Source organism: Taurulus bubalis (assembly GCF_910589615.1).
Source record: "Taurulus bubalis genome assembly, chromosome: 9".
Taxonomy (NCBI): domain Eukaryota; kingdom Metazoa; phylum Chordata; class Actinopteri; order Perciformes; family Cottidae; genus Taurulus; species Taurulus bubalis.
The window spans coordinates 11,878,489-11,900,838 of NC_136597.1; the positions used below are offsets into that span (position 1 = coordinate 11,878,489).

Genomic DNA, 22,350 nt, shown 5'->3' on the forward strand with positions numbered 1-22,350 from the left:
ACTGCTCATGGTGAAACCTTGATTGGGCATAAGTAAACAATTAAATAAAATTGTAATAAGTACAGAAGAACCCATTTTGGTTAATTGGTATTGAGTCAATTTGCGTTTCCCCAAATGGAACTGAATCACATCAAAAAATAAAATAAGAATAAGCACTCTTGAAGCCAATTGCCAGCTTGAATATTTGCATTAAATCGATGCCAGCAATCCACACACACACACACACACACACACACACACACACACACACACACACACACACACACACACACACACACACACACCATTTTTAGTGTGAAAAAAGTGTCCTCCTTTGCAGTTGTACGGTAGCGCTTTGGAGATCATCACTTATTCTTCCCACAGGTTAAAATAAACTATGCACAGACCGTAAGTCAGCTTTTGGCTCTCCACATTGGGAATAACTTCAAGCATACTGCATACCAAACAACAGGGATGTTCAATCAATGCAGGTACTCCGTCATTGCCATTGTTTTTTTTTTTCTACTGTTAACCTAATTCAAAACTCGTTTTCACTCTTTACGTGAACTTTCCCATCTTGGCTTTGAGAAAATAATATTAGAAATGTAATATGTGGGTATCAAGAAGGGTGTGAATGAAAATAAGAATTAGAAATGAAACAATGCCGTTGTAGGTGAGGGGGGAAATTGTTACCCAGAGCTGCGAGTGAGGGATCAGATTAGTGCTCAGCCAGTATTACATTCTGAACACCTCTTTTTATCCCTGCTCCGCTAAAACACGAAAAAGCGAAGACGGCGCCGTCTGAAGCTGACAAGTGTACAAACGATACGTAATTTGACTGTGACTGAGGACAAAAGAGAAGTTATTAAGAAGTTATTCGTTTTTTCTGCCGTCTTCCCACATTCTGTCTATCATGAAATGTCATTTATCTTTGGATACCGCACAATGATATAGTTTATTTGATATTTTAGCATTTCATTTAAATAAAAAAATCATATCCTGTTTGGATGCTAGTATAATGCCTTGGATTCTACTTTTCTTTGTAACAGTCAATTTGACATGAATATTTTAAAGCCCATGAAATGTAAATCAGAGTTCAGTACTAATAGAAAAATGTACTCGACACCTGGTGGTAAAATCATTGATCAGGGCATTTAATCTTTGCAAAGAGGAGCAGAGTCAGAATTACAACATGATATGTCAATTGCGTATCCTGGACTGCTCCCTGAATGAGCAGAGAGTTACCTCTTAAATACATTAATGACACAATCACAGAAGCTCTCATGACGTCTTCAGATTCGCTTGCATCGGTATGGTCATATGATAACAAGGAACACCACGTTCTTCACACAGAGACATGTAGGCATCCACAGTCTCAAGACCATCAGAAGGTCACTGTTTAAGCTTATGTATGTTTTAACAGGAGAGTAGCTCAAATGCGAAGCCACAAGCCTTTACACAGTATATGATTAATAATATAACTGTGAAACAGTACTTGTTTAAGAGTAAATACGTTTTTCTTCTAGCAAGTACACAGAGATAATTTTGATGAAAGAGAGTTATTCAACATACGCCTCTGCATTAGAAAGTGTCCTATGGAGCATGCTCATCCGGCTCGTTAGTAACACAAGATGACGACTCAATTGTGATGCATCAAAGTGCCCAATGAGTCCCTCACTTCACCATTACTTACAAGTGAGTTTGCATGTCAGGCCATTTTAATTATGGATTCACATTACGCATGTTATTTGTGAATTTTGACTTCTGTCATCTTCTGCGAAAGACTGCTGCAGCAATCAAGCACCCGCATAGATAGATAGATAGATATTTTATTCATCCCCAGGGGGAAATTAGTTCGAAGCAGCAGCAAGCAAGTTACAGAGTAAACATACAAATATTAAGTATGAAAATACTCAATATATACAATACAATAAAATAGAAGAGCAGAACATATTACATTTATGAAAATTGGGTGTATAAAGTATATAAATATAAAGTATATACAGTGAAATATAAGTATATACAGTGACTAACTAAACAAGCATCCCATCTTTTTTAGTTTTTTAGCAAAACAGTAATTGAGAATTTATTTTCTCAAATGGCCATGGTCCCTATCCTCCCTGCTGTGTTCTGCTCTGTTTCAGGGATTGAAATAATGTAATGAATAATAAGTAAAAACGAATCAAGTGAAAGTTTTATCAACCACCACAACAAGTATCTTCATTCCCCTACACAGCTAGGCCGCAGCCCAGACCAGTCTGTGAGCTTTTCACGGCCTAAAGAAAAGTCTGATAAGCTGATGTGACGGCAGAAAGAAAGTTGTGCAGAGCGAAGAGTGCTTTGTGTTGCAGTAAAAGCAACAAAAAAAAGAAATGACCTTTTCGAGGAAAGCAGAATGGAGAAGTAAAAGGTCTGCGAGGCTGGAGATATCGGGCTCCCCTCTGAAGCGTGACACTTGGTCAATTGCGAGCTGAAACGATTTAGCCGAGACAAGACGGAGAGTGATGGTGAAATAAGAAGGCAGCTGGGCCCCCCGGACTTGGGTGCTCTTGGTGATCAGGTGGCTTCTCCCTGGCGTATACACAAAGTTGGTGGATTGTTTTTTTCCATCAATAACTGTTCTCAGTGGCCGGTGGCTGCTCTGTCATAGCAGTTATACGCAAACAAACAATGGGCGGTCCAATGAATAGACCTTTATGCTGTATTTACGCACAGCATTTAGATTTATATACATATGGATGCAAACTACTCTCTGAAATGTATACTACTCTCTGAAATGTAGGCATTTCAAATGAAACTGTGAACAATTGTTTTAGCAGTGGCTAATGATCCTTGTGCAGGCATTAGAGTTCTTCTGGTACAGTGGATGGGTGCTGTCATGCAGCCCCTCACCCGGAGAAAGGGAGTTGCGTGTAATAGTTAAAGTATAATACAGCCAGACCATTCTCGGCCTGAATAATGAAGAAGGGTGTCTGCCATGTGGAAAGAATGCCATTCACAGTAGAAGATGACTGCAGAATACTTTCGCAGTGTTCATTTTCCATTTTCAGCCCCCTTTAGAATCCTTTGTGGGCAAAGACAGAGCACGGAGCCGCATGAGCAGCTCTGTCTACAATTTAAACGATGCAGAGGTTCTTCAAATTGTATTCCCTAAAATAAAACTGACATGAAAGAATGGAGCAACTGACCCAGAACATACCAGGGGCTCTTCGTTCAAATGGCATTTACAACCTTCTGGCTCTTAGCTCTTGATAAAGAGTTTGTCTCCGATATACAGTGATTGGAGCTGTGGGAAACGGGCTCCAGAGGGCTGGGGTATTGAACGCTGTACCGTCTGTTTGTATTCCAATGTATCCCTTAGCCCGCGATGCTTATCCCTTGTGACTCCAAACCTACTTTCTGTTCTGTGTGCAGAAGCCTGCACCAACTAAAACATTTTTGGGGTTTTTTTGGGACTGTTTTCATGAACTGATAAAAGAAATACAATTTCCACACAGCTTGATTTATGTATATTACATGGTCGTAATAAGGAATAATGCACCCACTGCTTAAATGTTCCCCCATTAAGAGGTTGGATAGAATAGTGAGCACTATAAATTTCTAGGCTGCATTATACTGTAATGGGAAAGATGACTGCATTATTTATGTCAACTTTTTTGTGTGTACACTGGTAGCTTTTGTAAAGCCCCTCCATCTTACAGCTGTCCTCCGTCTTTGCTGCATTAGTTCTGCAATAGAGGTTGCAGTTTATCCCTTTTAGAACTAATTGGGAATGTTGTAAAACAGGACTTTTAATTTTCCAAACGACACCTTTTGGGCAGTGGAGAAGCTCAATTTAGCCACAACATAGTACATACTTTGTTTTTGCCATAACCACTTTGAGTAACTGCACGGCTCAACCCATATGCCCATAAATACATCGCTATATTTGGACAATGCAGACAAACAGGTTGGGTTTATTTATCAGGCAAACAGTCACAGTAAAAATCCTTTGTATTTTAGTTTGACTTTTTTCTAGGACCAGAAGTAACAGTATGACATTTCAAAGCAATCTTATTGAAATCTTATTTCTTTCTTAATCTTATTTTTATTTTCCCACAGATTACAGATGTTGTGGCAAGAGATTCAGTTCCGTCTTAAATCTATTTCTGTGAATGAAGCAACATAAATGTAACTATTTATTTCCTCAACATTTTATCTTTTTTTTTTTTCGAGATGGTTAACATTGTTTTCAGAAAGGTGGTGAACAAAGTTAGTATGGAGCCCTGGGGACCCACTCAGTGTTGCTACATCGAAAACCACATCAACATCACTGTCTACAGTGACAGACACTTGGGAAGCTTTTTTTTCTGTTTACATAAGGTATTGTCTATGTTATTATTTTAATGTTTCTGAAAACAAAAAGTGCATAGTATTGCTAATTATTTTAAATAATATTAATAATAACAATATCAGTACTTTTTCAGCACTCTTTACTGATAATGGTGATAATCTTGGTCACTATAATCGTGATGTGAAATTTTCACACCGCTTCGTCTCTCCTGGCCACACTTCCAGAGCGGTGTTGGGGCGGAGTACATTTTTGTTGAGAGATGACAATTGAGAAGATTCCTTTCACGCTGTTAATTGAATGCACCGCAGAGGCTGTCAAGAATGACTGAAACTTTTCTCCTCAGGTTTTTTGTCACAAACCTAATGGTATTTTGCGCTTGGCTTCATTGTTTTAGGAGGATTGTGAAAAGACAAACGGCGTGGTGCACCGGGCTGTCTCTATCTTCAGAGAATGTTAGTGTCTCCGGTATTTCTAAGGAAATTGAAAAGCAAAATTAGTTTAAAAATATATATATGGTTTCTGAGGATGTTAATCCCTTGTTCTGTTTTGCAGAAAGCCATCTCAGTGTGCTCCCGTCCTCAGCATAATAGAAAACAGTCTTAAAGGTGGTAGTCCTATGATGTAGCTCACCAGACGGCTTCAGCCATTTGTCATTGTTATGAAGGCTATCATGGGACCTTGCACAAGAGTCCTTTATAATAAGTGCTTCGTTCTCTCATATTTTCAGCGCTGCCACGAATGCACACAATGCACAGCGACTATGAGTGGTAGTTACGTCCTTCTGTTTCTGCTGCATTACATTTATATAAGCCTGCTGCAATGTGATATCTTTAAACTCTTAAGTCCTAAATTTAAACATGCAATGGCTGAACTCCTTCCCCTTCTCAATTGTAATTGTTTTTCTAAATCATCTTCCAATTATTTTTGTCATCTCTCCTCTTTTTGTGTTGTGCTCGTTAATCCCTGCTTCTACTAATCCCACTGTGTTGTGTCGAGATGAAATGGTTGTAAATGTCATGCCCTTCGCGGCGAAGTGGGATGTTTTGCTTTGAATGGCACCGTAACAAAGCGTGCCTGATCCGGCTGGCTGAGTGCCATGGGAGAAAGCGCTCTTTAATGGCTTAATTCATGCTTGGTCATTAAACAATCTGATTGTTGTCTCAACAACACCGTCACGCCCCGTATTCATACCTTGCCGACACTAAATAACAGCACAGAGAAATTATGGAGTGGAGTGATCAAACAATGAACTCTTGAGTTTTTCTCATGAGGGTGGAAGTCGAGGGGCAAGAATTTGACTAGTGCATTGGCATAGCTATGAATATAAATACACATGTCTATCACTCCAAACTATATTTCCTTGCTTTCTTGCCTGCACGTCAAGGAAGTGGCAGTGAATTTCAATCACACTGCTCAACAGCCCTTGATGCTACCTGCTTCTTTACAAGCGTCTGGATGCACGCAGCAGTGAGAGAGGTGTGCCCCGCGGTTCTTTTTTCACTTGGAATTATGTCGGGGTTTTTTATGGCAGAATGATCTTGATGTCCATAATAAATCATATTCTGAGTACACAGGCTTATGTGGAAGATATGATTTTTATTTGTTTGCCTTTTTTTATTTCCATTTGTGCACCGACTCACTGTAACCCTTTTAACTGCTTCAGCATCTCCTCTGATTTAGGCACAGAGCCAGCTCCCTTGCAGAGGTTATTTCAGGCACTCGTGAAGTGATGCAAAGCTCAAGCTCCCGTTCTCAATACACAGAGACCCAGTTGCTCAAACTCTCCATGTTTTGATGGCCTCGGCTTTCTGGGCTTTTGAGAAAGGGGCCCTAATGCCCCATGAATATGAACGAGGCCGAGCTCAAAGTCGCACCCTTTCCGCGCTGCTAGTCGGCTTGTACTTCCATGGCCGCTGCACATTGTGTCCTGGGCTCCGCTCAAGAAATGACCCAAGGGAGCTCGAGTCTCCTTTTCATCTGAGGCCACTGAAACTTTTTTTTGCCGTGCACAAGCAATGTAAGAATATGCTTTATTATATTGTATATCATACAATTCTTTTAATTCAAACCACAACATATTTTGAGTAGGTCACCATGGATTTTGATATAGATCGCTGGAAGTTGATGTTACTTGTGTTTTGATCACATCTTATTTTATTTATTTTTATCTAGATACAGAGAAATCAATTGGAAAGAAATGGAAATAGAACACATTCGGGCACTTTTTAAATCTTGTATTTAAGAAAACAAATGTAATGAATGAATTAAACTGGGAATTTTTATTTAAAATGGTATCCTGCATTTACAATCTACGGTAGCACATGCAGAGAATACATTTGAGCTGTCATGTCATATTTTCACAGCTCGTCAATGCGGCTGCGGATCAGATCACGGTGCCTTTCGAGTGCTGACTGAATTGTGTTGCCGAGCATCAAAAAATGTATTCTTTTATCACATATATTGCATTTTTAGACCAAGTTAGAGTCAATACCACATTAAACACGGAGGTCCTAGACTTTGCTAAATGGCAGACTTTTCTTTTTGTATTTCATACTCATCAGATAAGGTATTCTTTAAAGTATTGTGTTGTTATTGCAACACAATACAAGTATCAGAAAAGATGATCTCCTAATTTGCTAGTGGTGTAATAAGATGCACATATTTGCTGGTCTGGTCTACAAACCTCTGAGGAAGTAATGTTATAAAATAAAAGAAACATGTGCATATATATATATATGATAGTGTTTGGAAGAGGTTTAATTGGTATGTCTTTGTAATCAGATGTGTCTACTGGTTGAAGAATGTATAAAAGAGTGAAAGTTATAATGACAAAAACACCTAAGAATAGAAGTGTGCCTGCACATCGTGCTGTTGACCCCACATGCACAACCTTGACACCAAAATTGCATTGCACTGTTCAATTGCCAGTGACAAACTTAACCCACTGCACCTTTCAACCCACTGCAGCACACAGTCCCACACAAACAGGCTGAAATGCGTGACCGAAGCACAAAACATCACAGCAGTACATCATAGCAATGCTACAAACCTATAATCCACAATGTCCTGAATACAAACAACACACTATACTGTCAAATAATGTGATCATTTTTAATACGTTCACATCCAGCCTCAATCTGTCAGGCTTCCTACTGAGCAGATAGGAAGACATGAATGGTTTTAATAAGGGTCTCAACATGCAGAGGGATCAAATGTAAGCGCTGAGTGTGTCAGTAATAAAAGATGAAACCAGAGGAAGAGTTGCTAGGGGGCGAGTGAAAGACATGTAGAATAAAGGAATTAAACTGACGAGTGCTGAATGGAAATGGAAGTAGAACTTATTTACTTCGGTTCTTGAAAACTCGGGTGACGGAGCCTGACAGAGGCTGTCCAGGCAATGGGGGAATTCAGCATAGGTGATGTGGAAGAGAGCAGTGAGCTGAATTACACTCCGCAATTGAATAATCCAGCAGCCTCCCAGGATCCCGGCTCTCTTAAACAGGCCACCGTCTGAGGAAAGAGCCAGAGGGGACAGCTGGAGGCTGGAGTTTGTACTTATTTTTTATTTTTTTTATTGACCTCATCGCACACGGAGAGCAGAAGACTGAGATATCGAGTGAGTCTGTGAGTGCGTGTGCACACAGGTGTTTCTTCATCTCGCTGTGATGTATAAGTGAAATGTGAGGTGCAGTAGGGTTGCATCTTCTTGCTGTATGTCTGAAGGTGCTGACAGCTTAAATATTCTTGAGCTGAGACCTTGAAGTGAAGGGCACATTCCAGGCTCAGGACATTTGCACTTCTCTCTCTTTCAGTAGTCCATCGCTGCAGCTGTGCATCCACCACTCCTCTTTTAGAGCCCCTGTTCTTGCAGCCATTGATAGATTGACTGATCTGAGTCTATGAAAAATCTATAGTAGAACCCCTTGAGTGCTCCTCACATTGATTTTTCATGTACTTTAGTTACTGTACTAACAAGCAGCAGGATTTTCATTCCTTAGTATTGCCCTTTCCTGACTGCGGACGACAACAGGTTGAAACAAAGTCACGTCCGAACACAAAGGCGCTATTAACATAAATGAGTGGAGGAGGAGGAGGAGGAGGAAGAGCGATATATATATATATATATATATATATATATATAATTTTTTTTTCCAAGACTAAGTCAAGTGCAGATTGCGTGTGGTATTCACTTCAGATCACAATTGCTTCTACATTTAAATGGCATGGCAATCAGGGAGACATGCTGCCTCCAGGCATAGAGGCCAGCAGTGCTCAGGTTGTACTCGAACAGCACAACACCTTAGAATACTAATCACTGTAACATACTCAATATTTCATAAGATTTCCTGTCGCAACGAGGTTTTTTTCTTCTTTTTTTAATTCGCTCTCCAGCATTTTTGTTCTTCATTTACATAATGCTATGCTTCATTGCCTAAGCTCTTTTGTCAGATTCATTCACTGTGGTTGCACGTTTGCTTCCATAGCTTCTTCAGGTCCAAAGGGAACCGATGCTCTTCTGTTCCGAATGTCTGTTTTCTCTCTCCTTCTCCAGACGGCTTGAAAATTAACCCAGTATTTTCCTCATGGCAAGTGGAAGAGGCCCCTTGTGGCCCAAGTTCCAGCAAAGATTCTGTTTAGCAATGCATGCAGTCGATCTGTTTTCCTCCTGTGTCTCTATTTCTTGCTCATTGTATTGAGAGATGCATATATGTAGCTTCCATCACCCGTAGGCTTGACAGACTATTGCTCTGTGATGTGTGAGAGCAGGTTAACAGCATGATTACTGATATTACAAAAATGAAAAACAGGGGGAACAAGCCCAACTGCTGTTCTGGAGCACTGCAAATACCAATGGCTCCATTTCCCTTGTCTCCATGAATATTCAACGCTTCGCCGAAGAATATTTAAAGTTGGATGTTTACTAATTTGGTTGGCACATTTCTCTGACCAAGACAGGGATTTGAGAATGAAGAGTCAGCCCAGTGGGATAAATATCAAATTAAAAAGGCTAGGAGTGATCTGAAATATTAAAAAAGGTCTCTCTCACACAAACTCTCCCTCCCATGCAAGGTCTTTATTTATTTTTTATCTGTCTGTCTCCCTTTCTCAAAGCACTGGATATTTGGTGTGTAGGGGTGTGTGTGTGTGCTCGTGCTCGCATATGTAAATGACTTTGAACACCAGTGTGAGTTCAATATGCCGGCTGGTTGTATCAGTGGCACTTTGAGCAAGCTTTAGGAGAGTGATGATGTATTTTCATACTGGATGTGTGTGGGGGGTTTGATAAGCCCGCTCTCCTTGCTCTGTCCCTTATCTGTTCTCTGAAAAATCACGCCACAAAGATAAAGTACATCAGGAATCCTACTTCTTTTTTCTACATTTTATTTTTTAATGTCTGCCGCAAATGCATGAGATTCTTTTACTCAGGCCATTTTATTTTATGGTTGAATCCAGCTCTAACCCCATTGCATTAAGACATAAGAGATGTGGTGTAGATCCACCATGTTTTATTCAGGCGTAGAATCACAGAGGGTGATGCCATCATTGATTCAAATTACAAGGCAGCAGTCATTTACTGTGACAGTTTGAATTTAGTTTCACGGTACTATTAGCCAAAGGTCAGGCATCAGTAGGGGCTCTCTTAGTGTCTCGCGTGACACATGCCTTTTGTAGCCATTTCCAATGTAATTTTCTCACTTCTTCAGTGTTCTCCTGTGATGTATTTTTTTCCCCTGCCTCGTTTTCATTTCTCTCATTTCTTTCATATTCCATCCATGTGTCCTACTCTCCCAGAAAAGGAATGGGTCTGGACGGACACATCGTGATTTAAAGTCTCTATACCTTGTTCAAGGTCTTTGTGCTTTTCCAACAGCTGCTTTAATAACTTTTTTTTTTCATATCTATTAAAGAAGATTTATTAAACGGCCCAAATCGGTTTCCACACCTTTCATGCTGCCTCTGTCTTGTTACTCCCCCTCTGCTGGAGGGACAGTCTTCATAGGCATTTTGTTAAATCTCTGCTATTCAGCCACATAATTAGCGAAAACGGTTTTGTGGCTCAGCTTCTCCCGAGACGTGAAGTCCCCTGAGCTGGTGAATGCAGACGAGGCGGCAACATGCAGAATTGGAGCTAAGATGCAAACAAATAATTACCCTTTATTTGAAAACACTCAATTAGCCTCTATTTCAGAGGAAAATAATGACTTTCTTCCACCAAGCAGAACCCCAGAGTTTCAGCTGTAATTAGTCCAAACGATGGAAGCCCAGTGGCTCAGTGGAGACGATAACAACACGACTGTTTTATGAACCCAACAGCAGAAATATCGCACCAGACCAACCGACGCAAAACAACACATTTGCTGTGTATATAAACTGTGAGCAACAGAGAAAGTTCCCGTTCCTGTCGTGGGTTTGCACTGATGTGAGTTGTGTAAACAGGCAACATAAATGTGTGAAAGGAGAAGGAGAGGCTCTGTGGGCTGTGTGGCGATCAATGCGCCGGCTGACATTTCATTCTCCAATGTGCAGCGGAAGCTGCCTCTGAGTGTCTCTCTGCTGAGTGGAGGAGCAAAAGAGCATTGTGTGCATCGCTGTGTTAGTCTCACATTTATGTGCCCACCATGGCGTCTTCCATCAAGGTTAGTGAAGTCAAACATCACAGGCTGTGAATCAAGGTGCTCACTGTTTAGAGTGAATTACTGTTATTGCTGTGTCTCTAACAAACCATTGATGCTAGTTTTTCCCTGAAAGATGGGTCTGATTGACGCCAGTTCCAATAAGGAGGATTTGCCTCTGTGCACTTTCCCCAAGCTTAAGGGAATACACTTAATGTGAAAGTCTGTCACAGTCAATATCAGTGTAGTGAACCTTTAAGCTCCCATGCTGAAGGCTGAATATTTGTATTCAGCTTCCATACTGAATGCATACACACACACAAACACACATAAAGATACACATATATCATTGCATTAGTCGGCGGGAATCCACACATATCCTCTCTGCTGCCTCTACACTACCACGTCTCTGAATATTGGGATTCTTTTAAGTCTCCCTGCAGAATTTCAGCACGGCGATAAGACAAATTAGATTTCATTATCATCGCCGATCACTTGAGACAACCCCAGTGTGTCTGGCACGAAGCACATTTCATGCACACTTCTCAACAAGAGCGGTGCATAAGTTTGTCCTCACGACTTTGATGAGAAAACAAATTTCATGTCAGTTTGTGATATTGGAGAGGTGCCTCAACACTGTGTATGCACACACACCGCAATGTGAAATAACATTAGGTTACAACCCAGTGAAAACTTGCTACATTTCTGTTTTCGGCACCGCTGATCTGAGGCCAATCCCCTGTGGCCAATATTGATTTAACAACTATGGTTTGAGGTGGCCAGAGACCAAGGCCGCCACCATAGAAGAGCCCGGAACAGGACACAGCGGAATAGGAGTAGGAGATGCACCATGACATTACTTTCCGTCACCTTGAAGTCTAACAACCACTCTGACTGATAACGTCAGCAGATGGCAGGTGGAGTGCAGAAAAAGTTGGTGACCTTTGTTAGAGCGTAACAATTATTGGATGCCTGGTGTAGCCTCCGGAAGAACTTAACCAAACAACTTCTCTCGTTCTCTGAATTTATTTTTCTTGATCACAAGCAAAGTAACAAGCACTGCAATCTTGATAGCAGGGAGTCGTCCAGTCAACACGCAGGTTGACCGTCCAAAAACACACCAAACAGCCGGAAGTTCGGCTCTTTAATACACGGTTTTCCGTCATGAACATCTAACATTTCTACTGGCCCTAACCCGTCTAAGAGGAGGAGAATCGTTTTCTCCTCTTTTCTCACAAGGCTGGAACGTGCAACGACCAGTCTGCTTCTCTAATGTCAATATACTGATAAAATGTGTGGGTGTTGTAGTGCAGAGCGTGGAACCTTGAGGAACGTTTCTCACAGAAAGTATTTGTTAAACTGACCTCGCACAACCTGAACTCTAATAGACATAAGAATAATGAAATGAAGAATATTTACAGAATATAACGATTTATATTATCACCTTCTTACTTTCATTGCCCAATGGGGAGTGTTAAGTAGAGAAAATTTGCTACGGAAAGGATTACTAAAGAAATACAAATAAAAGTGTAAACACTCAGTTGGCTGAAGAAGTGGTGAGTACACCTGGTAGTTTCCTAATAATAAAATAAAAAGTTTCTGAGATCAATACAGTGGTTCTATTATATAACTAGATCTTAACAGATTCTCAGTGGATTTTGAAGCTAAGATGAAAAACATTCATATAGTTAAATGTGGAGTTCACTTATGGATTTCTTTTGAAAACGGGTCTTCAAAGGAAGAAAAAAGGGAATTTATTATGCTCCATATATTACATCTTAAAACACATTGCAAGTGCTACTTTCATTGGAGTTTACAAGGGCATTTTATTGTAGCCTGTCCTTTCGCTATCAACTGCTATCACTATCTGAGGACATACCCTTCACTGAAATCCTCTTTTGGATATAGTGAAAAGGGTAATACACCTTAATACAAGGACATTCCGTGATGATGCTGTTATTAAAAAGCATGTCCCTATTTTCTGTTATGATCTATTATTATTATTATTATCAGCTATTCTGTTCACAGATCTGACACATTCATTCTTTTTCATACTGAAACATTCTTTCGTGTAGATACATATTTTTGACATGCTTTACCCTGGAATAATCAAATATGAATTGATTTAGATTTAGAGTTAATTGCACTTTTATTGTGAAAGGATTATTTCGTGCTGACTATGCACAACTATCTTCATCCAAATAAGTGTCACTTCCCTTTATAGCTGGAAAAAAATTGTCAATTAATTTATATCATTGTAAGCTAATTATCTTTTGTTGGTCAATCAAAACACCAAACTGACCATTTAATTGAATAAACAATTTGTAAATGAATTCGATAACGAAAATAATCTTTAATTGCAACCCTACTTCCCTTTTCTAGATTATTTTTAGTCCTATACATACACACTGCTTTTTTAGCTCAAGGCTACAAGGAGGTAAAGACGAGACGAGATGGGTGCAAAACAACTAAAGATATGAGATACGAGTGTAAAGGTCAGTGTTCCTATAAGGCCGACTCAGAGTGTAGTGGCAGGGTGACTAATGGCCTACAGTGCTCTCAATTATTATCACTGGCACACACACTCGCCTCGTATGATTCCTTCTGGTTCAGACTGTAGCGAGGCATGACTCACCCACACTCATGGGCCGCTCCACCAACATTTCTATCTCCATCTTAATTTCCCAAGACCCAAAGAGCCGAGGTCTAAATGAGGACATCAGCACTCTAGGAAATAGGTTTGTCTCACAGAAAAGCCACCGCGGTGCAGCACAAATTAGCTTCCTGCCCTGTCGCAATCAATGTGAAAGTGGGTCTCATTATTTTCTTGGGTCACATCCCTCATCACACCTCAATCATGCATCATTCAAGGCTATTTCCTTTTTGCATGACTTTGATGTTATTTTCTAGACAGGGTGTTTGTGTGTTCAGTCCCTGAATTACTGAATTTACATTTCATTTAGCTGATGCTTTTATACAAAGCAACTTACAATGAGTGCATTCAACCATGAGAGTACAAACTCAGAACACCAAGAATCAAGAAAGTACGATTTCCTCAAGAAAGCCAAACTGGAAAGTGAATACGAGGTAAAAAAAAAACTTCTTTTTTTTTAAATTCAAGGTATAGACGGAAGAGATGTGTTTTTAGTTTGCGGCGGAAGACGTAGAGAAGAAGGCTTTAGATGTCACAAAGTCAACATCCACAGAGGATCTTTTTCAACACTGCCTCCAAGGAAAGTATCCTGTTTTAGTTATTTAAATTCACTTTTCTGTTTCGGTGCTGGCTATATTACTTAAACCATATTAATGTATACTGCCTATGTGGCATATTTTATATCTGGTAGTATATCATTTTTTTATGTTGAGATTTTCCCCTGCTCTTGCCACATTTGTTATCATTTAAGGAGTGTCCTTCTGCAGAGCTGTCGCTTCACAAAAGCAGCCTTATTCATCTAGCCCACACGTAATTGTGTGCAACCTGATCTCCAAGGGAAACAATATATTTTTTGCACAATGCTGACTAATTTAAGACTGACTGTCACACGGTTTATGTGAAAATTATCGTAGCGAGTGATTTAAAACCCAGTTTAATTACTAATAGTTGACAAATGAAGTCAAATTGGCCGACGCCGGGCTGGCAGCTTTATATCAGCGCTGCCAGACCAGCCCTCTGAGCTCCAGCTTCCAGTCTGGTCGGCTCGCAGACAGCCAGCCTGCAGAATCAGTCGGCAGCCCCTGGAGAGCCTTCCATCCTGCTGCGTCTGCTCTTCTCCCTCCTCACACACATCCATCCTGCCTGGTCGGCCTGTCAAACCCCGCGTCTCCCTATCCCCCTCGCCTCCCTCCGTCATCCCCTCCTCCTCCTCCTCTCCTCTCCTCCTCCGCTCCACTGGGCTTGTGAAGGTGAGCCAGTCCCCAGCGGCACTACTGTACAGATTGCGATGCTTCCTCTTCAAATGGAGGCCTCTCTCTCTTGTGAATACCTGTGTTAAGAGAATCAGGGCTGCTCCTCCTCGTCTTCTTCCTCCAACTTTTGTTTGGTTATTTTAGTCCTTTTGCAGCTCACTTGTCTCGAGATGTCTGTATTATTTAGTCTCTATCTTGGTCTCAGGTCAGCTGTCCTTGACCATGATGACTAGGGAGGGGGGCATAGGCTGCTCCGTGCGTCACTTAAGAGCAGGGCTGACAAAAAGAAAGCCCTCCCGGATGTTTTTGGCCAGTTTGGTGACAGCTGTCACCCAACCGCTTGTCCTTTAAAAGTTATTTCATGGGCAGGCTGTGTAATGGAACAATGACAGCAGCACGTGGAACGCTTCAGTCTCGCTCTGAATAGACACTCTAATGGATGTCTATTCACTTTTGTGTGTGTGTGTGTGTGTGTGTGTGTGTGTGTGTGTGTGTGTGTGTGTGTGTGTGTGTGTGTGTGTGTGTGTGTGCGTGTGTGTGTGTTCGGCATCTCCAGAGAGCTTATGGTATGTGGTGTTTACGGCAATCCACTGGCCAAGACTCACACAATATGCGTTAATAAAATACAGTTTTCTACCAGCCAGTGCAGTAATAGATACTCACTTAACTTTGAATGTGGGCAGAGAATGCCAGACTCTAATGTACAAATGGATGTGTCTTCTTTCAGCGCTCTTTGAAATTAACACAGTTTGCACATTTGCTCCTGTGCTCATGAATGCTTTGGTGAGCACAGAGTGTTATCTGGCCATCCAGTCGCTGCAGATGAAATCATTGCCTCTCCCTTTTTATGTCTGTGCAGGTTTTTGGTGATTATTATCACTTCAGGCATCATGCTGTGGAGAAGAGGGCTTTGTCTGGCCACAGGGGGATGCACATCAGACTGCAAAAAGAACCACAGGTAAGACTGTTGTCAGCTCTCGCACAGCTCATTGCAGCACTCTATGTTGGCAACAAAGGGAAAAAAAACAGATTGGATTACACACAGAGAGTGTATATATCACAAGAGAAAAGGATGCCAACGTCAATGACAGCTTGTCAAACTCTGTGCTCTTTTCAGTCCACGCCAGTCCTTCCATCTGTGCCCATGACCCAATCTGAGGTACCACCTAGCTGTAAATATGCAAAATACAGGCAGCCAAACAACACAACAGCTGGGAGTGTCTATGTGTTTGCTTTTGCTATTTCTCTAGTCTAGTCAAATCATTATATGCATTTAAATGTTGACTAGAGAGGAAAATTGGCATTCATCATTGGAAAGTAAGATCCAAAAACAAGAACATTTTCCATCCCTGAATGTCATCTACATTTGGACATCTGCTCTTGAATTTGCATACGGCCCAACCACCAACTTATAACTTGCATCCTATAACTCTGCAAAATCTCAGCTTCTGTACATACATAGGAGATGTAGTTGAGTCGGCATGAAAATGCCAACATTGTGGAAGCATTTTCTTTCTTACTAGGGATTAAGAGATGAGCAGTCTTTCATTGCCAGACCTGTATAACAATACTATATTTGCACTGTTCCTATCCAGGAGGTGTCTGGCAGTATCCACTGACTGACTGACATTCTGTTGTAGCTGGGAAAAAAAGTATTGATTTTATTTCTTAAATCAAAGAGAATTCAACGCTTGTCAAATTTGAGGAAACATTATTTTTCGAACAGAATTTCTTTCTAATAGACAGTGTTGAAAATGACAGTGTTGAAAATGACAGTAGCAGCCAGAAGAGAGAGTGGAGGAGGGAAGCATGGCACTTAGTCTGTCCTGTGTAAATCAGCCTTCATGAATAACAAGAGTCATGTCTCGGGGTTCTTTGCATAAATACGTTCATGCACTGGCTTTGAATAATTGTGTTGGTTCAGTTTGGTTAAAGCAGACTCTTTATTGCAACTAAACACACACAATCCAGCAGTTCAGATCAAAGCAAATCCACCTGAGCCGCCTCACACTACAGGATACAATCTTTTTCTTTTTTCGTACAAGGGGAAATTATTCCCCTGCACATAAAAGTGGTAATTAGATGTGAAAGTTATAGATTATTACATTGTTATCAACAGGAGATATGCTAATACCAGGTCTATATAAAAAATGTGATTTTACTCGCTATTAGAAGCTCTCATTATTTGTGCTATGTTATCTAATCAACACAGAAGAGATTTTTAAGGAACCCAAGGAAGTTCACCTTTTTAGGTGAACTTTATACTTCTCCAGTTTTTGCGTCGCAGCCAATAACTGTGGTTAATATGGTGTATTCTTAAGTCTAAGAATGTCATAACCTTTTTTGCAAGTTGTACTCAAGGGCTTCGCTGCTTTTATCCTCACCTGAGCCGTTGAGAGAGCAAAATAGCACACAGGTCCCAGGAACAAAAAATTGTCATCCAAGCCCAACTGTGAATAGTTGTATTCATTTTCTATAAAGTCTTCTGTTGACACAGTGAGAACTGTGGAAGAGATGTTGTTGACGTTTTACAAGTGTAATGTCTTTGAGTGCCACAAGCAAAATGCTCTTCACCTCCATTGTGTGTGTGAATTCTTAGTGGCAAAAAACAAAACAAATCTATTTGCATGGCAAGATGCAGTATCTCTTGATGCAGACTGTGGGTATAAGCTTGCCATTGGTCGTGTATTTCACGTTCTGGGTGATCTATTTTGCACGGGCACCGTAGCTGTATCGCGGGCTTAGCGCCGCCCAAGAGGATTGTGATTGGTTCAAGGAAATGCAAACAAGCCAGAGCGTGTATTATTAGAATGATAATGTTTCGAGCCAGACTTTTATTTTGCGTTGTCAAAGGGCTGTGGAGGTAGGTCTGGCTACGTGAGACTACACCTACGGTAAGGTAAAAGGGAAAATGTTTCTCTGTGATTGGTTGGAAATGACCCTTTAAATCTGCCATTCGTGATGTCGATGTTGTTTTCATGCAACATCACTAGTTTTGTCAGTAGAAACCCTCACTAAAAATCTAACTTTTAAAGAAATGTCCCCATTTATGTTTGTTAAATAAAAGTGGATTACCTCATACACAGGCATCAACCGTAATAAATAAATAAATAATAAACTCCAGGTATGCATGTGTGCACGCTCGTCACAAAAACACCCTCTCTCTCCGTGCTGCTGCCACCTGACTCAGCAACACGCTGTTGTCATGTTTACATTAGGAACACTGTTGGCAGTTGTGTAAATTGCCTCTGTTTAAAAGCATTTTCAGAAGTACCTGTCTGGTGCTAAAAAGGGGGCCATTACGAAGTGACAACAGACTTGGGCCATCTGTAGCAAGGTAGGTCTGCTAAGTCGATCCCAAGAATCCCACTGTTGCTTTGCCTGAGAGCAAGTCAAGCTGGCTGAGGAGAGGACTGATGTGGTGTGACACGCGCTGGAGCCTCAAGACATCATTAGTGTGATATGGTGACATTTGGTGAGGCCAGTGGTGTCAGAGGTCGGGCTACGTGGACGATAACAAGGCTCCGAGAGCAAATGGTCCAGAGGTGTCTGCCTCGGAGCTGGGAGAGAACTGTGGCCCTCAAATGGTTTTAGGATTTGTTCTGAGATTTCCAAAATCTGCAACAAATGAGACCTAGAATGAGCATTGACAGAGGTGAGGATTCTGTCGTTGTTACCAACGATTTAATGATTTATCATAATGGATTTTATGGTTGCATGCACTGGTGAGGATGAAATACAGAATGAACTGTTGGCCAAACCGCAGTACTAATTTGTGTCCTCTTTAATAAGTGGCCCGCAAGGAGCAAAATAAATCTGGATAAGGCAAAGTGAGGTTGACTGTGTGGCCAGATTGTCTTTATATTATCTGTGTAATTTGGCAACACCGATTGAGAGACAAAGGATCTTGAATTTTGTGGAAGAAAATGTTTTATATAATCGTGTTGTCACGAACATATATAAATGTCTTGTACTTATGATTTAATATCAAATCCTATGAGTGGTTTTGTATCTCCATAAAATTGGCGTCTGAGCGAGAAGTTAGCGTGTTATGGCGCAAAGGATTGGGAACAGCTGGGTATCACACACACAAACACTGATTTCTAGGGATTTGATGTGGTCAAAACAAGTGACGCCAATTATGTAATGAGGGAGGGAACGGGGGCGTTACCTGCACTGAGTGTGTGTTATAAATGATATGTTTTTGTGGTGGTACGAGGGTTGTGTTAGACAGATGATGGCGGGAGCTATTGTCTGAATTACCGGGACCAGCCAGTTTTGTTTGTGACATGATCGTTGCAAATAAATCCAATGCAATGTGAATTGAACTGCAATCCAGTCTCTCTCGTGTTCTGTGGGGAATCGATGCTGAGTTGCTGAGAGACCCGTGGAGTCTCAACACGCAGTCAGATGAGTAGATAGATTAAAGTCTATCCAGTATCGTTCTTAGAGAGTATTCATCCTCAATTAATACATGATTCCACAACAATTTAAAACTGGAGCCCGAACAGCAGAGCCAGGGAGATAGAGACGTTTTTGACAAAAGAGATTCATTCTCACAGGCTCATCTCTGTCAGCGGTTCAAGTTAACAACGTGCTTTAACCCACAGCTATTAAGGGCTCCAGGTTTCTGGCTGAGAATCAACAGTTTGTCCGAGGTTACCTATCCACCTACACAACCAGAAACAGACCGAACCTCAGGCAGAGCATGACCACTGCCAAAAAACACTCCAGTGTGAGTGGGTTTGTGTTTATTCAGGAGAGTTGTACATTCATATTTGTGTGTGTGTGTGTGTGTGTGTGTGTGTGTGTGTGTGTGTGTGTGTGTGTGTGTGTGTGTGTGTGTGTGTGTGTGTGTGTGTGTGTGTGTGTGGCCAACTGATCCCTGGAAAAGGGGAAAGAAACCTGGTTCAAAGCAAGCACATTTAAAACGCAGTGAGAACATAGTGGTTGGATTTAGATTAGTCAATGCTAAGCTTTGAGCTTGTTACAGTGTTGCCTCTCTGTCGTCCGGCTGCTGTCTCACACATTACCTCCATTGTCTCTTTTCCTCAGCTCCGTGGTGCTAACATGCCACTTATCACCATCCCTTTTGAATTATCACACAGTGGCAAAATTACACTGGCAGCTGCATAAGCTTTTGCCATTATGCATGCAAGGGTTGTTTGTCATCGCCTCTCCGCTCCCTGTACCTTCTCTATGAAGGAAGAAATCAATTTGTTTTGGGGTGGTTGCTGTTGGTTTTGCACAAACCGCAGGGTAAGGCAGTACTGCATGCTGTGATTCAGAGGGACCTTAATGTACTTTTCTCTCTCTCTCCCCCCACCTGTTTCTTGCTCTCTCTCTCTCTCTCTCTCTCTCTCTCTCTCTCTCTGTGTGTGTTTATAAAAGTGCACTACATGCACACTTTACTGTGCTGATGCCTTACCGGTAAAGGATAAGGCTCGCAATATTCTGTATTTGAGTTATTGTCAACAAATCCCACGAAAAGACCAAAACCAACAAAGCATTTTTTCATCTCTCAATACCCAGCTTGTCTGTGGAGCTCAGCCACAAGCCCAGTGGTTGCTTCCAAAGACAGCAATGTCTCACTATGAGTCACGGGAGAGACATGGAGCAAAAATGTATTTGTCGGGGACTATTTTCAGCAGCGGATTTGCTGCACTAACAAGCATTGGAGGCAGAAGCCCTTATCACAGGTCTCACAGGTCCACGGGCTGTGAGTCGTTCAACTGAAGACTGAAAGAGTGTCTTATTCCTCTCTTATTGTTATTTTTGAATTATTTATAGAGGCCTCATGAATCTGATTATCCAGTAAAAAAAAAAAAAAAAAAAAAGATTAAAGGAAAGTCTAAACAAGTATACATTGTTTAGACTTTCGATCCTCTGGTTGGGAAACACTGATTTACGCTACCAGAAATGTCAACTCAAAATACATTTCAGTGCCCATGTCCATCTAAATGTGTTGTTCACTGATCGTTTTTTAATAGTCTTCGGACCACAATAGAGATATATGACACAGAGTAATAAGCAATACACCATCAGACTTTGGATATACTGTCTGTTGGATCATTTCATTATTAATTTTGGGTCTTTTCATATAGGATTTATTGATTAAAAACTAAAATAGCACCAGATTTATCCTTTAAAATATCATCTTTCTCCTTAAACCGTGGAAACGGATTTACAGATCAAAGCACAGGCTGCCAGTCTCTCTACATTATAACAACAATACCAGCATGCCTTCTCCTTAGTCATCAGACAGGAAAGCCCACAGGACACTCAGAGAGATGGAACAAGTACTTTATTGCTCAAGCGGATCACAGACCCGAGACCTCATTCTTGCCTCATGATTGCTCCCTTTTGTCCTTGTCCCAGACCTCAGGGCGGTACTAGTACTGTATATACTGTCGTCTAATTAGTTACCATCACCGGCTTGGTTTTATTTGATTAGACCTTGTTTTTCTCATTAAGAGCGGGTTTTTGCACATATATAAAATATCCCACAAATTGCCAAATCAAAGACATCCATTTAAATTATTACTCTGGCTGTCAGCTTTCCTAAGGCATTGTTATATCAGTAAGCTGTGAGTTGAATGTTGAATACAAATGAAACGCTATATATTCCAAAGTAGATGACTGTATCCAGTTCATCATCTGATTCATCTATCTGCGGTTATTTATCTCTGATAATAATGTTGTGTGCAGTGGTCAGCAGTGCAGCAGGGTCAGTCGTGTGCAGTTATAAATGTAATGAAATGAGATAAATGTTAATTATCTAGGGTCACTTGAATAAGGTCAATGGCTTCATTCTCCGAGGCAAAGTTTCCATCTAGGTTAGGAGCTGCACCGCCCTCAGAAGCTAGTCATTCACAGCACGGGCTTCATACTGAAAGAGCATGTAATCATAAAACAAGCACTCACTTCTAGAAACAACTCTAACAGCAGCAAGAGAAAGTGGGAAAAAAAATTATATTGAAAAGAACTTAACTACTTGAATAACAAGTTGGACTTTCCGTATCTGCTGGGCATTGTACATGAAATGTACAAGTTTCGACATGCGTTGCTTGAGTGGTCTTGACAAAAAAGTGGAATCAGTTTAAGCTTTGTCACCTTCAGCAAAAATTCAGCAAAGGATTCATTCATCACTGACAATACTAATGCACAACAGCATTTGCTTAAAGTGCTTCAGAGGATAAGTGTCTATAGTTGCACACTCCATCTATGCAAATTCCCCACTGCAGCAGACCACTTCAGCTTTCCAATATTATTTGATTTGTTTTCCTCCTTAATTTCTGAAAGCTGATTGGCTTTGATTTAAGTGTAACAAAGTGTAATGTTTGTGAAAGCAATACCACAGTACCTTCACATTACATCCATTTTGCTTTGTGGTTCCCGAATCAGTTCACATCTCGTTCTTTGGCTCACACACGTCTAATTTATTGTTGTAAAAACGGTATTATTGCAAGACAAGTTTCTTTTGGAAATAGGGAGTATTATTGTTTTCAGAAGGCTGGC

At 40.9% G+C, this 22,350-nt stretch overlaps 1 protein-coding gene across 1 annotated transcript in view; it reads left to right on the top strand.

Moving 5' to 3' along the window:
• Positions 1–22,350, top strand: part of furinb (furin (paired basic amino acid cleaving enzyme) b) — a 60,527-nt gene that overhangs the window by 6,562 nt on the left and 31,615 nt on the right. The window contains exon 2 of the mRNA XM_079224299.1: positions 15,692–15,790. Within this exon, the coding sequence (XP_079080425.1) occupies positions 15,692–15,790 (99 nt within the window). The remainder of the gene's footprint in view (positions 1–15,691; positions 15,791–22,350) is intronic.